Source organism: Phasianus colchicus, chromosome 8 (assembly GCF_987193195.1).
Source record: "Phasianus colchicus chromosome 8, bPhaCol1.hap1.1, whole genome shotgun sequence".
NCBI classification, from domain to species: domain Eukaryota; kingdom Metazoa; phylum Chordata; class Aves; order Galliformes; family Phasianidae; genus Phasianus; species Phasianus colchicus.
The window spans coordinates 24716116-24732524 of record NC_143443.1 but is presented as its reverse complement, the minus strand read 5'-3'; the positions used below and the strand labels follow the sequence as shown (position 1 = coordinate 24732524).

Below are 16409 nucleotides of genomic sequence, written 5' to 3'. Positions count from 1 at the left end.
CTCTAAGGGGAGCTGTTAGTTCACTCTTTATTACGTGCCAACCACAGAACATGACTTCCTCCCTCTCTGGTTTGCTCCATATACAGGTCTTACAGGGCTATAAAGATGGATTTCAGCATTATTCGTCAATAAAAGTAAAAGGATTTGGTGTTTGTTCATCATATATTTTCAATGCAAAGCCTTTGCAATGTTTCCTCAGTGGTGACAAAATGAGAATTTACTCACTTTTAACAGCTTAGCTGCTGGTCATTGAGTTCTTCTCATAGGATCCTATTTGATAAATGGCTCTATTTATTACCTGTCTTTTTTGTAGTATTTTTCTTCTGGGGTGTAGTTCAGAAGTACAATTGTAGTATGAATAGCCATCTTGGCAGTGGAGATGAGATGGGTAATAATATCATAACTTTCTACCTGAATTCTTCCTTGATTCGTGATGCTGTATTCAAACTGCTGCTTTTATAGCAAGACACTGTTGAATTTGTGTAGATCTTCTCTTGCAGCTTTATTTATAATAAAGGAATTCTTGTACAAAATATAAGCGTGGCCTGTTTTATTTCTAGTTTCCCAAAACATGTTTCTGAGATAGCAGAAGGATGGAGTTGGGATACGCCTGGTGCAATCCTAGCACACTAAGCCCAGTAGCAAGACTCCCTGTGATGTTCTAATGTTGGACATCAAGCCTTAAACATTTGGAGACATTCATGGCTGGAGATTTATCTAGTGCACTTAAACATGACTACATGTTAATGCTCAGTTGGTAAGTGAAGTCACTGTGCTAGGAAGTCCTTCACTTCTTCATCAAAAGAGATAGACAGAAAAAATGACACAGAGCAATTAAGCATGCATCAGTGAGAGGGGATCACTGATATACATTTTCCAGGGCCACCACTCAGGTCTTTCAGTGCATACTGATGAGACTGAGTGGTGGTTTGATCTTAGTTCGAGTACGCGTGCTCATAAGCCAAGCTTAAATTGATCCATCTCTATCTCTCTCTCCTTCAACAATTTCAGTTTCTTTTGAAACTAAAATTCCCAAGAGAAACATCACCAAAGGATGCTTTTTGACTTAGATTTGAAGCAGCACCCTTTATTCCCCTTACAAGCATCTATAATCTCACCTTTTATTACCATCTCATAATAATCCTCAGTGAGTTTGTAGTGGTGTACTGTGACACTCTTTCAGCACATTGAGACTAAGCAGTTGAATATGGGGAAGTTACAGAAAGCCAGTCATCTCTCCCCCATTGGAGAAACTGCAACTAGTTCTTGGATTCTGATGCTGTCTGGCCTATGTTGGAGGGTGAGAACAAGATTAAAATGATTAATGCATAGCAGAGTGAACCTGCTGCAGACAGGTTCCATGCTAACTTAGTTTAGTAAATGATCAGACCTCAAAGACCTGAACATTTTTTTTTTTTCATCAAAAATGTTCAATCCTTATCTGCTTAAATGTTTTAGATAGCAGAAGCTGATTCAGTAATTATGGCAGAGGTCTTAGACCTTGACAACTTCTCTTTTCCAGTGAGCATACAAATAACTTGCCTCCTTTTCTCTTATCATCCAATATGACTCCTCTTTTGGTCATTAAAATCTTCCCACAAAGTTTTCTTGTATCACTTAAAGATTGCTGGTTTACATCCAAGCCATAAATTCAGAAGGTACAATAAATACTTGCCATTCTGTGTCAAGGCCTCCAATCTAGCCCCATTAAGTTGCTGTGATACTGGACATTAACAGCTACTTAATCTGAAAACTTCAAAGCAGCATTTTAAATGCTGGCAAGTTACAAATACATCAAATACAAGAACATGACAATACCAGGTATAATGTTGGCTGTGAGACATTTCATTTTAATGAACATTTTCAAATGCAATTCAGAGACAGACAGGACAATAAAAGTTAGAGGAATAACTGCCTTTAGTAAGGCACTGAATTTCTAAGTAACTGAATCTAACTGAAACTAGAGCTTATCCAAAGTGTAATGAGAAAAAATGATTAGCAATTTCTGTCTTGAAGGTGGGTATGATAGCTTCATTGATCTGCTCTGAGGCAGAAGTGTAGGAGGTGCAGAGGTAAAACGTTTAAGTACAACCCTCAATGTTTAGGCATTTGAGAGCATGTAAAATGTCTGACTCCTGCAATGTTTTTAAAAATTCTGCACAGAATAAAGACTAAAATCCTGATGAAGTTTTTGAGAGTTGTAGATCCAATGCAAGAAAAGGAGTTGATTTTAGATGCAAAACAATCTTCAGATCCACCAGTAGGCTCCTAGGCACTTACAGTCTTGGGCCAACCAGATGTAAGGAGTCAAAATTAAATTTGTCTGTATTCTGCTCCTTTGCAGAAGAACCATAAAACTTAAATGTCATTGGATTTCCAACCTAACATTCAGGATAAAACACAGTGCAATACAGGCCCAACAGGTACAGCTGGGCTGAGCTGATCTCAGTAAACCACACTGTTAACAGCCTGCCTCATCCTTTACCTCCTGAGGTGCATCAAGGGAGGAATTCCTTGTATTGCTCCTACCTTTCAGTCTTGCTGTCTAGGCCCGTGCTGGGAACCAAGCTGCACACAAATCCACAGAGAGACAGTACTTAACTTGCTAACATCTCCCAGATCTCCTCCCAGTCAGCTTGCACCAGGCGGGGCAGAATAGCCTTGGGACAGTTCTTGTGCCTGTAAGCACAAGTGATCCATAACAACCTTACCCAGCTGCCATTGCACACACACTCCCATTGAGCAGAGGTATTTTGCATTGTCATCGTGATATTCCTGGTGATTCAATTCACCTTTGGGGCCGTGGGTGTGTTAATACATCATATCAGTAACACAAAGCTCCAGGAAGGCAAAGCTCCTGTATGCAAAGATAATGAAAACTAAGGCGTGTCCACATGCACACCCCACACTTTCTCCTGCCAGAACCACACCTGGAATAGCTTTGAAAGGAAAGTTTTGATCCAGAGCATGAACACACTAGTGTAACACAACCAAGATACATAAATCATACAGAGAGGAACTGAGAGGCATCAAGCCTGTGAGTTTGAGATAGCCAGAGCATTTTCTTATAAGGAGAACTAGCCAGTTAATAACGAGTAGAGGAGACAGACCATACTTTTGAAACTCAACAGACATGGAAAAGGTCCGTGATGCATGTACAGGAAACAACAGTCCCAACTTGTGAATAGGCCCTGCACACTTGTTGAGAGCTTCCTTCTGATGAGTAGGAAAGGTACAAAAGCATCATTTGAGAAAAAACACACAAAGGACAGTATTGAGCTATAATATCATACTTGGTTTTCATCAATTCCTCAGGTGGTCTCAAACAGACAGCTTTTTAATCCTTTTTCCTAACCTGTCTTACATCTTTGCTGGTGGGACCACCTAAGTGAGTCATGTAAATGGTTTGCAGTTTACAGGAAGCACTGTATCCTCTCTGTTCAGCTTGAAGCTGTTCAGTGCTGCTTTTCTGGGCTCCATTTTCCCTGGAGAGATGGCTTTTTCCATCAGTGCTGCCAAGAAACTGGCGGTTCTAAGAAACAAACCTGTAGCGTTTGTCTCAGACTGTGGTCTATGCATCACGAGATGGCTGTGAACAGTGCAGTAAATGTTCTGTACATCAGTCCCTTAATAAGAGCTGCTTTTTAACATTCTCCTAAACTCAAATACAACAGTGCTGCTCACTGCTAAGTAGCATTCACATTCCACCAGAAACACAGCTAAATCTCACTGACAAGTTTTATAATCCCTTTCTTAGCAAATCAGCAAAATTTGCTTTAGGAGAAAGAAAATCCAAGTAACATCACATGGCATTAATTATTTACTTAGCTAAAAATAACTGACGCCACTACTGCTGACTTTAGACCTGCAGTAGAACATGCTGCTTCTAATATATGATAGGAACTGGGAATGATTTAATAAAGTGACATCTGTTCTCATGACCATCTGTTCTCATGTAAGAGACTGAATTTTCATCAGCCCTTCCCAAGTGAATCCACTGTCCAAGGAACAAAGTGATGAAAAAAATAAAGAAGAAATTAAAAAGAAAACAAAAAACAGACTAATAATAAAGAAAGAAGATGAGAAACAGGCAATTCTCAAATCTTAACAACATAGGAACATTAGAAATGTCATGACAACAGAAAATCAAGGAGAGCAGGTCCAGAAGATGCACTAACGCACCAACGCGTGCCTAGCACATCCTCTCACACACAGCCATGAAGCATGACAAGAAACTGTGATTTCCTTTTCTCTTAATTTTTCCTTTTTTTTTTTTAAACTTGCGCTGAGAGCAATTCTATTTGATGGCACAACAAGAAATGATTAAAAAAATTCACCATTGTTTTGAAAAACAAAAGTACCACCAACAACCTTCAAGAGCAAAATGAAGTAGAAGATGAGTAAATACATTATTTGCTATACAATCTGATGCAAAGAAAATTTGAAGGGGAGAACTAATAAAGGGCAGAGCTATCTATCTGCTTGATCTTTGTTCATTGGCTTCATCATCTTCTTCTGTTGACTAAAACAGGCAATAGCATTTTCTTCTTAGACTATTTAAAATAATAATGCATTTTTTACACTCATACACAGTGAAAGGAGAGAGCCAGTCCATTTCATATAACCTTTTTCTTTCTTTTGCAGACTATGCCCAAGTGTTGCATATTCATTACTACATCAAAAACACTTCGCCTGAGGTCTGTATTTCCTGATGTGCTGTAATGGGTTCAGGACCCCAGCTGTCTGCCAGGAGATTTAGAGCACTGATATTTAATAGTAAATTATAAGGTAGAATAATTCATTTTACATTTTCTTGCTGAAGTAGCGTATCTATAATGGTATACTTTAGAGCCACTAAACAAAGATGAGGAGAACACATCATTTCTGTTTGCACAACATAGTCTCCTGGTTACTGTGGCCTTCCCTTAGCCACTTATATTTATAGATGCCAGGCTCTGTTCTTAACCCATTGGCAGATCTCACTTAAGTCACATCTCCCACTATCTCCCAGTAATACAGAGGAACAAACTGCAATATATTCCCAGCATGTTTATGGAAGCGAATTTTCAGCACACTTTACTAACTTCACTAACTAAAGCTTTGACAAGTTTTAAATAGAAGCAGAACAACTAACAATACCGGGATGCTCTATAGTTAGTAATTCTTCAAAGTTTGCTGCTGAAATCCCACTACACCATTTCAGGGAAAATGGCTTCAAGCACAAACCCCGCCATCATCTGATAAAACACCTATAGACCCATGTTCTGATACCTCTGGGTTCTCTAATGACAGTCTACTGCACATACAGCATCAGCTCAGGACTAAGAAACTTTTAAACTATATCAGCATTCTGGTAGGAAACAACAGACTAACTTGTTTTGCTCCAAGTAATGCCAGATGTGTTTAAAAGTCACGGATAAAACCAAGTGCAAAACCTGCATAGTGAATTAAAACAAGTAAGAGCATAAACTCCAATAGATGCAAAATCACATGCTCTGTAAGCTGGTAGGGAGCACCTTTATTAGAAGAGTTCCTGCTAATTCTTCTTCTTCAAATCCATCTTTGTGCTTCCCCACTTAAGTTACACAAGGATGCACCTCATCAGAGTTACCGTGTGGGTGTAAAATGTGATGTTAAAAAAAAAATAAATCACAGAATGGCCTGGGTTGAAAAGGACCTTAAAAATCATCTAGTTTCAACCCCCCTGCTGTGGGCAGGGTTGCCAATCACTAGACCAGGTTGCCCTGAGCCACATCCAGCCTTGCCTTAATGCCTCCGAGGATGGGGCATCCACAACCTCTCTGGACAACCTGTTTCAAGTGCGTCACCACCCTTTGAGTGGGAGAACTTCCTCCTAATATCTAACCTAAATCTCTCATCTCAGTTTAAATCCACTCCCCCTTGCCCTATCACTATTGAGCCTTGTAAACAGCTGTTCCCCCTCCTGTTTATACACTCCCCCAAGTACTGGAAGGCCACAATGAGGTCTCCTCAGAGCCTTCTCCTCTCCAAGCTAAACAAGCCCAGTTCCCTCAACCTTTCTTCATAGGAGAAGTGCTCCAGCCCTCTGATCATCTTAGTGGTCCTCCTTTGGATTTGTTCCAAGAGCTTTGCATATTTCTTATGCTGGGGACCTCAGATCTGGATGCAGTACTCCAGATGGGGCCCCACAAGAGCTGAGAAGAGGACGGTCACCTCATTCTCCCTGCTGGCCACCCCTGTTTTAATGCAGCCCAGGATATAGTTGGCCTTCCATGCTATAAGTGCACGTGTTGGCTCATGTCCAGCTTTTCATCCACCAGGATCCCCAAGTCCTTCTCTGCAGGGCTGCTCCAAGGAGCTCTTCCATCAGTCTGTATAAATACCTGGGATTGCCCCAGCTCAAGTTCTACACCTTGTACTTGGCCTTGTTGAACCTTAAGTTCACACGGGCTCACTTCCCCAGCATGTCCAGGTCCTTCTGGATGGCTTCCCTTCCCTCCAATGCATCGACGTACTGCTCATCTTGGTGTCACCTGCAAACTTGCTGAGGGTGCACTTGATGCCATCATCTATGCCATTAATGAAGATGCTGAAGAGCACCAGTCCCAAGACCAACATTTGGGGGACACCAATTGTGATCAGCCTCTACCCAGACACAGAACCATTCATCACAACATGTTGGTGGCAACCAGCCAATTCTTAATCCATGGAACAGTCCATCCTCTCCAATTAAGAGAGAAGGACATGTTGAGGGACTATGTCAAAGGCTTTGCAGAAGTCCTGGAAGATGACATCTGTCATCCTTCCCTGGTCCATCGATGCCATCACTGCATCATAAAAAGCCACCAGATTGGTCAAGCAAGATTTGCCCTTGGGGAACCCATGCTGACTTTCTCAGATCTCTTCTTAATCTCATACATGTTCTTTAACATGAGGATCTGTTCCATGATCTTCCCAGGCACAGAGGTGAGGTTCACTGGCCTGTAATTCCCCAGGTCCTTTCTCCCCTTTCTTAAAAATGGGAGTAAGTTTACCTTTTTGCAACCACTAGGAATTTCACTGACAGCCATGATTTTTCAAACATGACGGAAAGCAGCTCTGTAACCATGTCAGCCATCTCTCTCAGAACTCAGCATATCATCTGGCCCCGTAGACTTATATACATTCAGTTTCATGAGGAGGTCTTGGACTTGTTCTACCATCACAGTGGGACAGAATTTGCTCCTCCCCCCCTCTAAGAGGTTCAGGGTCCTGGCAGACATGGAGAGTCTGACCACCAGTGAAGATCAAGACAAAGCACTTACTGAGTAATTCAGCTTTTTCCATTTCTAAGAAAGCTAGTTCCCCATTCTCATTTATCAGAGGGAAACACTCTCCTTGATCTATCTCCTCCTGCCTATGTACCAGTAGAACCCTTTCTTGTTATTTTTCATAGCCAAATTCAGCTCCATCTGCCTTGGCTTTCCTGACCCTATCTCTACACATTGGAACAATGTCCCTGTATTCTTCCCAGGCTACACAACCCTACTTCCACTTCCTGTACATTTCTGTTTCCCCTCAGTTTAAACTGCAGGTCCTTGCTCAGCCATGCAGGTCACCCACCTCCTCTGCTCCATTTCTTCTGCTGAGGGATGGAGAGCTCTTACGCCCACAGAAAGGTGTCCTTAAAGAGCTGCCAGCTCTGTTTCCTATAACCTTAAAAACAGTTTCACAGGGAATCCCATCCAGCAGTTCCTTGAGCAGCTGTAAGTTTGCTCTCCTGAAGTTCAGAATCCTGATTGCTTATTGCCAGGTCAGCATTCCTCAAGATCACAAACTCCACCAAGGTACAGTCACTACAGCTCAGGCTGTCTCCAATTTTAACCTCTCTAATGCTCTCCTCTGAAGCATTGGCAAGCTCTAGTTCTAGTAAGGCTTCACATCAGGTTGGTTCATCTAATACCTGGATCAGGAAGTTATTATCCTCAGGAAGTTGTTATCCAGGAATCTCCTGGATCATTTGCCACCCACCATGCCACTATCCCAGCATATATCCAGGTGGTTGAAATCCCCCATCAGGACAAGAGCCTGCAAGCACAACACTTCTTGCAGTTGAAGCAAGAAGGCCTCATCAACAGGCTACCTCAATCAGGTGGCTCGTAGTAGACCTCAACACCAAGTGTCCTTTACTAGACCAATCCTTGATTTTAACCCATAAGCTTTCAACCTGGTTATGACTGTTTCTCAAACAACTCTTCACAATCCATCCGCTCACTAACACAGAGGGCATCTCCCCCTCCCCTCTTCCCCACCTATCCTTTCTGAAGGGCCCATAGCCAATCACAGCACTCCAGTCATAAGATTCATTCCACCATGTTTCCATGATAGCACTTAGGTCATACTTTTCCAGTTGCACCACAGTTTGCAACTCCTCCTGTTTGTTTTTTGACAGTGCCTCACTTCCTTCTGCACAACCAGTCCAGTGACAGAGAAATGCTTATAAGGCAAAAGAAATAACTGCACTTAAAGAAAACATTTGCTTTTATTTTCAAGACATCAGCATTACAACTTTTATCCAAGTAAGAGAGTCAGCTCAAGGACCACCCAAAAGAAATACCTGCAAATAGGCAACAGATGACAGATCACCTCTGATAAACACTACTGTTTTCCTTCACACAAAATACACAGTCAGCAATGGCTTTCTGCCTCCTCTCCTAACAGAGAAGAGGTTTCACTCTTTCCAGCATAAATTCACCCAAACATTAAGTAATGCAACCAGAAAAGACCCCATATCAAATTACACCGGATCCTCAAAGCTCACACTGAAGAGAGGCACTGATACTTCAGCAAGCATGTGCCCACTGACACCTCAAAGCCCATAATCACATGCCTCTGGGCTGTTCTTGAAATAGAGCTGGAGGAAAACTCTCAATGTTTGTGTGTCAGTGATCGTATCTTTGACAGCTGGGTCCTTCTTCATGGCCTCCATCCAGTGTTGGAGTTTTGGAGTATGAGTCAAAACACTACGGAAAAAAGAAAGAGTCTGAATAACACAAGCAGGAAATCAGGAGGTCATCGAGGAAGGAAAACAGCTTTAGAAGTTCTGTTTTACTACTGGTTTTGCTTTCTCTCTCGCAGTGAGACAGTCAGCCCAGAGCAAGTGACAAATATGTAACGGATCATAGAAAGCAGATTGACATTTGGAAAGCAAGGCAGTTCTTTCAGTTTGCTCACTCTGCAAAGCTGACAAAGAAAAAGAGCAGTTATTGTGCAAGATATCAGTGACTTTCTTCTTGTGTTATTCCTACTACAAAAGAGACCCTGTTCATATCTGTGATCTGCTCTGAGTTGAGGACAGAGGCTTGCACACCTCTGCCTCCCTCTTGAGCACTTTGTTAGTGGCAATTCTTTAATAAACACCCCTTCACAACTCACAAGCTTCTCCCCTCTCTATAGAAGACTGAGATACACTGTGTAGCTTCTTTTAGTCTGCAACCCAGCAACTCAAAATGCAGACAGTCTATTGAGGAAAAAAGATTCAGACAACAAAATCCACAAATCCACTTGAACGCAATTAAGTAGTACATGACAAACTGAAAGCTTAACAGTACAAACTTTCTTTTTGTTCTCTCCTGGTATGCTGACTTGAGGTATTCTGCATTCCAGTCTCCAAATCCCAAGTTTAGTTAATGTACAATTTTCCTAGGTAGCTCTTAACTCTTATTCAGAAAGCATCTTAACACACAGTGGTCCAGATACTTGATCATTCAAGTACCTTGGTAACTCTAGGCCTCTGGTCCTGTATAGCTTGTAACATTGCCCCTCCCAGTCAAGGATCACACAAAACAAAACCACACAAACCAGAGCAGCAGCCCATCAACGATGTCCTCATCTTACAGTAGTTTTAATTCACTTGCAGGATTCCTTGCATCTTCCTCAATCTTCTAGAACAATTTAGTCACCAAGACACAAACTATTCTATACTCATTCTCCTAGTTCCAGATGGGATAGAATTAGTTTTCCTAGCTGGTATGGTGCTGTACTTCAGATTTAGATTTTGATGTTTCAGTTGTTGCTTACCAGTGCTTACGCTAAGGACTTTTCAGCTTCTCATACTGTTCTGACAGTGAAGAGACTGGGGATAGGACCCAGATCCAAAGTGGCCAAAGGATATTCCTCACCATGACAGTATGCTGAGCAATAAAACAGGAATTGGCCAGGAGGGCCACTGCTGCCCAGGGACTGGTTGGACATTGGTTGGTGGGAGGCAAGCAATTCTTTTGTGCATCACTTGCTCTGTTTATTCTTTTCATTCTTTTGCTGTTGTTTTTCTTTCCCTTTTTAATCTCCTATTAAACTGTCTTCGTCTCAATACATGAATTCTTGCACTTTTCAATTTTCTTCTCCATCCCCCTGAGCAAGAAAGTGTCTGCATGGTGTTTAGCTGTCTACAACATTAAAACAACACTCATTTTTCCATTTTATCACCCATGTCCTCATACAAGCCGACTCTTTGGCCCCATGTTAAACAAGCTATAAAACAGTTCTCCACTGACACCAGTCTCCTATATTTATGTATTAAAAAATCCATTACAAAAGGGACTAATCTTCTACCTATAGCAAAGCAGGACATTTTATTCTTCACAAAACAAAACCAGTCTCCCTTCTCAGCACAGGATTTCTGAAGAAGATATTCCACTTCAAGTCTAAGGTTTTCAATTAGCAAATTCAAACCTTGTCTTCCATGCCTGTAATTTCTTTCAATAAAGGTCATTTTCCTGTAGGAATGGAAATAAAGTCCTGTATTTTGACCACTACTTCCAGATCTGTCAAAGTTTTTTTAGGAAAACAGATCTGGTGAAAGGAAGCATTTTTTCCATAAGATCCCTACCTTGGTTTAGGATGTTCACCCCACCCCAAAACTGTAAGGAAGCTCACAGTTTCTTCAGCCAACCTTGAAAGCAGCCCTTTGCTGCAGCGTATATTCAAATACACAAAAATATACAGCAGCACTTCAGTAACATGCTAGAAGCCAGACAAGGTACTCACTCCTTCAACTGGAATGCTTCCAGGCGTTCAAACCAGGGCCAGATCATGTAGTCAATCAGGGAGCTGGAGTCCCCACCATAAAACACAGTGTTGCGCTGAGAGAGGATCTGTGAGGGACAAGATATAACAATTATCCTCAGAAGGAAGATTTTCACGTCAGGAGACTACAGTAACAAAAAGCCACTGAGAGATGGAATGCAGGCATCCTGAAGGAATCTGACAGGAAATAATGCAAAATAATCCATGTACAGCACATTTCCCTTAATGCATGCAATATATGGGGAATCTGGAACTGGTAAGCAGTGCAACTGTGGTATCAAATTTAACTACTTCATACACTGTCAGTCCACTTCTTCTCCACAACTGGTTCAAAAACTGTCACAAAAATATTAATCATTAGGGATCTATAGCTTCTGCAGAAACAAAAAGGAATTTATCTCACAGAATTTGTTATTTAGTGATTTCTGACCTGCAAATAAGCAACAATGGCTGAAATGAATCAAATATGCACATATTTCTAGAACAAAGCCAGGAAAACAACACCCAGGTGAAGTAGAAGACAGTTTTAGTAGGGTCTCCTTTACCTGTGGCACTTCAGTCCAGATGGTGTCAGGAAAATATTCTTAACATTGCATCTAGAACTGGATTTGATTTCAGACACAGGAGGAAGATAACATTCACATGCAACAGAAAGAGACCTCCACAGCTCAGCACATAAAGTAGCAGGACCACAGAAAAGTGTATTTGCACATTCTCCTTATTATACTTAATGCTTCTGTTATGTTTCAAGCGCCATACTGATCCAAGCTTAAGACTTTGAGGACTTTCCAGACCCAAGCTTACTCTTTAGAAGACTAGTCCCTGTTTTTAGGGGCTTTGGCATTTTTTAAATGAAACTCCTACGGAATTTACAGCCTGCCTCCCAGTCCCCATAATCTAATAGAAACTTTAAAGCTGTCCCTCCAAAAACACCTCATGCTGCTTAAATCATCAGGTGTCTAACAGAATGCAACCTGACAGTAGCACAGTTCCAGAGATAGAAACATAGCTCCCTCTATTGGGTAACAGCAAACACAATGCAACAATGTTTAAAGACACGCCTTCTTGATTATTGCTCTACACAGCACAGCTTAGCAGTACCTATAAACACTGGTGTGTTATCAACGTTATTTTTCTCCTAGAACCAAACCATGCATCATATCAGGCACTCTGAAGAAAAAAAATCCATTCCAGCTGAAACTAAGACATTGGACTGAGCAATGTTAGTTCAGCTCTGCCCCTTCCTTCCATCCTCAGTCAACCTACAGTTGCAAAATCCATCAGGGTACACTAAAATAGAGACACCAAAGGAGTAACGAGTAACAAGTACTTCACAGGATTAATAAAGTAGAAGGAAGCTTAATTCCTTATTAATGTTCTATCAGTTCGTATTTCAGGGCAGAGAAATACACTTGTTTCTCCCAAGAACTGAAGTATCAGCTGCACTACTCAAACTGTCTATCAGCCTGATAGACAGATGAGAATTCTTGAAAGCAATTTTACTTTGGCTGTTTAAGGGAGCAGGGAAACAGAATGCATAGGAAAGTATCAGAAAGCTTTTGCAATTGATGAATGTACAGATGTTACAGTTATGAGATGTACCAGAGAGTTTGGCCATGCAGTTATTACAACAAAGCAAAAAAAGATAGGATGCTTGCCTGTATCCTGGGCTCGCTTATGAAACTCCAGCAGAGTGGATCTCCAGAAGAGATCCTTCCCCACTGGTAGTCAGCTCTTAAATGGGTCTAGGAGAGGTGGAGCCAGGCTCCACGCCTTCTGGCAGCACAGGTGAATTGCTTTGCACCAGAAGAGACATGCTGAAACATCAGTTCTTGCTCAAGCCAAATAAGCATTAGCTGACACAGTTAAAAATGTACAAGGAATGGATTTGTGATAAGGACAAGTCCAGCAGCTTTTCAGGCTATCCAAGAACCACTAAATAAGGATTGTGAAGTTCCTAACACGAAAAAGCCACCTGATACTTCCTGGAGCTCAGCTGAAGTCACATTACACCACTGTAGCAGAACATAGCCCAGGGCTGGATTTCTGCAAAGGACAGATTATACTCAGTGGTGCTGTTGTTCATCCCAGGCCAAGGGGAATGAATTGAAAGATTGTTCATTGCTATAGCTATCACATGAATGAGAAAAGATCTAGCTCCAAGTAACAAAGCATGAGAGGGGAAAACAAACAAACAAAAAACAAACAAACAACCATACCAAAAACCAGGGTTGTAGTTAAGGATCACATAACTGCCAGGTTGCTTGCTATCATGAAATGCTCTTACCTCATCAAGTTTGGCAAACTTTTCAGCTAATTCTGCTTTCAGCGTTGTGAGATCATCTCCTTCTTTGAGTGCCTTGGAAATTACAGTTGTTATCTGTAAAAAGGAGAAAGTTTTCAAAATACCTCTTACAGCAAAGCAAATCACTTGGAGTTTAAGATGCTGAGATATTTTGAAAAAGCTAAAATCCATTAATAAAATTCTTTTATACTTCCAAAAAGGGAGATAAAGGTTTAAAAGAAGATCAAATGCAAGTAATGGATTTTAGTCTTGCAGTAAGACAACAATGAAAAGAGGAGCATGTTTCCAGTTGGCCCACATCCAGTAAAGTGGTAGAGTGCAAAGCAATACTCTTTTCCTGGGTACACGCTCCTGAAAACCAAATGCACTTTAATTATCAAAATTAAGGGTACTTTTAAGAGAAAAATATGCAGCACAAGATATGCAGGCTTCTACAGACCTGTGGCAATCATGAAATGTGCAGAAATTAGTAGACAGTGCAAAATGCTGCCTAGTGGTCAAGCTCACCAATATTCTTCAAAGTTTGTATACATTTTCTAAGATCTTGCGATTCATACAACTAACATTCACAGCTCATTTCTTCCAAGATGCTCTACCTGTAGTCCTTTTCCCATTACACCTTTTCAGAAAGACCTGATGTAAACAAATTTCCCCTCCCTTCGGCCTTTTATAGTTCTCCTTCATTCACATTTCTCTTTGCATCTTCCATTGCTCTTCCTCTTCTCCTGCTTCATACCCAAGCTGACTTCTTTTGTTTTATAGACCCTTCAAAGTACACGCTTGTACTATCTACGTACAGAGCATAAGAAGCTTACTTCTAGTCAGCCACAATGCCAGCCTCCACCCCATACTGAAAACCAAAACTATTCTCCTTATGCTAGTCCAGCTATCTCCTGGCCTTGGTTGCAGGCTCTTTCAGTCAGGCACTCTTCACATTCCATGTTTATACAGCTCTAGTACCTCCTACAGGGAGACTCATTAACATACAGCAACTGTCTCTGCCTAGATTTCAAGCATTCAGCTAGTTTGGCCTATTAATGTTTCCTCTGTTGTAGGATGCTCAAAATCCTGCCTCAGACATACACACCATAACCAGCTTAGCTGTCTTCCTGAATCCATGCCCTCACATGAATTCTGGATGCAATTCAGATGCAGAGTGATTTATATGAGCTAATAGTAAGAAACTCCAAATTTCTCTGGTTATTTAAATGGTTTCCCTACACATGACCTCTCCTCTCAAGTGGTGAAAGCAGCATTGGCAATACAGCTGTGGATTTTGAAGCTCTAGTAAATTAAGAAGCACAATCCTACCATGATCACACAGTACCTTGGAGAAGCGTTCCAGAAGCATCTTCTGAAAGGCTCGCTCATATGGGTCTGAAGGCATCAGCTTCCTCCCTGGAAATGCTTCATCCAAATACTCACAAGTGATTGGGGACTCATAGATTAACTGGCCCTTGCTGGTCTCAAGAATAGGAATCAGCCCAGAAGGGTTCTTCTCAAAGAGCCAGTCTGGTTTGTTCTTCAGATTGATGTTAATTACTTCATGCCTAAAAGAATGAAGGAAACAAGACCCAGAGAGGTTCATCTCCATTGTCGTCTACTCCACAAGCAATCATAACACTTCAACAGTTACAGTACTTAAGAAGCTATTCTCTTGCTCCCCCTCATCTTCCCTGAAATTCTTTCTGGGATTAACCATTTGACACTTAGAAATACTGCCAGGAAGCACTTCTTTTCACTAGAGAAAAACAGTGCTGACTTACAGTGACTTGGCTATTAAGCTAATAAAACACAAAAGCAGCCTGTGAGCAGCAGCCCTACCAGTCATGCTAATAACAAAGGTCAACAGCACATGTTTATCATATGATAACTCAGGGGCATTCAAAGAGGAACTTGATTGCAAGGAAGCTATTGCTGAATTCAGAACCACTTTAATCTGACTTTACATCAAAGATCAAACCATAACAACATTCAGACTGCTCACCTTTGATTCCTATCGCCTTACATAGGAAAGATATGCAGGCTAAAAGCCAAACAGATACCGAATTTAAAAAAAAAAAATACTGGAAATTTGTCTATTAGCAGAGTATCAGTTACTTTCAAGCAGGACCCCAGAAAACTCCCAGCAAACCTGAAGACTTACTAAACACAGCTAGACATTCAAAGCAAACAGATGCCTACCAGAAGACACTTACACCTTCAGCAGCAATAAAAAAGATTCCCAGATCATTACACTAGAACAAGTTTCCCAGAGAGATAAGAAGATTTCACAGAAACAAGGCACTTCTCCCGTTTAAGAAGATCACTTGCTTACTGCTCCATATTATAAGTGGCAGCATAAACACACACTCACTATTCCTACCTTTTAGCATCTCTGCCACAGCTTACACAGAAAGCAAACAACGTGCTGTCAGACTCCAGTCACGTATTCAGAACAGGGTCAAATGCCGTGACTGCAAAGCGGGGATAAGGGAAAAAAGCCTCACCTGATGCCCTTGGCACGGAGAACGAGGCGCGTCCTCTGGGCGAAGGGGCAGAAGCGCATGCTGTACAGCCGGATCACCCCGTCGGGCACCGGCCCCGGCGCCGCGCTGCCTGAAGAGAAAACAAAGCCGACCGTTACAGCTGCGAGCCGCGCCTCGGCGCGAGCCGCCCGCCCAGCTGGTGCTTACCTTTGCCCAGGCTGCGAGAATGATCGCCCGCCATGCCGCCGTACCGCTCAAACCGTGCGCTGTACCGCAACGCGCGGCACTTAACGACGACGCCGGCCCCGCCCCGGGGCGGCCTTTGGATGGGCGGGAACCGCGGCTGCGCAGCCCGGCTTCCAGCCGAGCTGAGAGGCTCGGCCGAGGCGTGGGGGATCGCTTTGCGCTTTACTTCTTTCACACAATACCTAAGCTGACCGATGGGCCCCGAAGTGAAACATCTCCATTCCAGGGGCTCCCCAGAGCTGTGCCTTATGTGGAAATGGCATTTCATAGGCAGCAGCCCCAGCTGAAGGGAGGGACAGCCCCTGCCCTCCTGCTGATGGGCAAATCTCTCACAGATCCTT

At 42.1% G+C, this 16409-nt stretch overlaps 1 protein-coding gene across 3 annotated transcripts; it reads right to left on the bottom strand.

Annotated features, from left to right (window-relative positions):
• Positions 1-7: 7 nt before the first annotated feature.
• LOC116231643 (glutathione S-transferase omega-1) lies at positions 8-16161 on the bottom strand. 3 transcript variants are annotated; one of them, XM_031597520.2, is made up of 6 exons: positions 16030-16161; positions 15844-15952; positions 14682-14904; positions 13337-13429; positions 11011-11117; positions 8-97 (listed from the first exon to the last, which is right to left on the bottom strand). In XM_031597520.2, exons 1-6 carry the CDS (start codon positions 16061-16063, stop codon positions 31-33), a joined length of 633 nt encoding a protein of 210 aa, XP_031453380.1. In that variant the 5' UTR covers positions 16064-16161; the 3' UTR covers positions 8-30. The 3 variants fall into 3 exon arrangements, with proteins under 3 accessions (XP_031453380.1, XP_031453379.1, XP_031453378.2); XM_031597519.2 differs by lacking the exon at positions 8-97 and adding an exon at positions 8485-8984; XM_031597518.2 differs by lacking the exon at positions 8-97 and adding an exon at positions 9007-10739.
• Between the last annotated feature and the right edge of the window lie 248 nt (positions 16162-16409).

Bases quoted from the DNA above. Each gene is read 5' to 3' on its own strand.
- LOC116231643 (XM_031597518.2), bottom strand. From the start codon at position 16,063: ATGGCGGGCGATCATTCTCGCAGCCTGGGCAAAG. The intron at 13,430-14,681 runs GTACTGTGTGAT...TCCTTTTTACAG, and splicing joins TTCTGGAACGCTTCTCCAAG to ATAACAACTGTAATTTCCAA. The intron at 11,118-13,336 runs GTAAGAGCATTT...TGTCCCTCACAG, and splicing joins AGTTTGCCAAACTTGATGAG to ATCCTCTCTCAGCGCAACAC.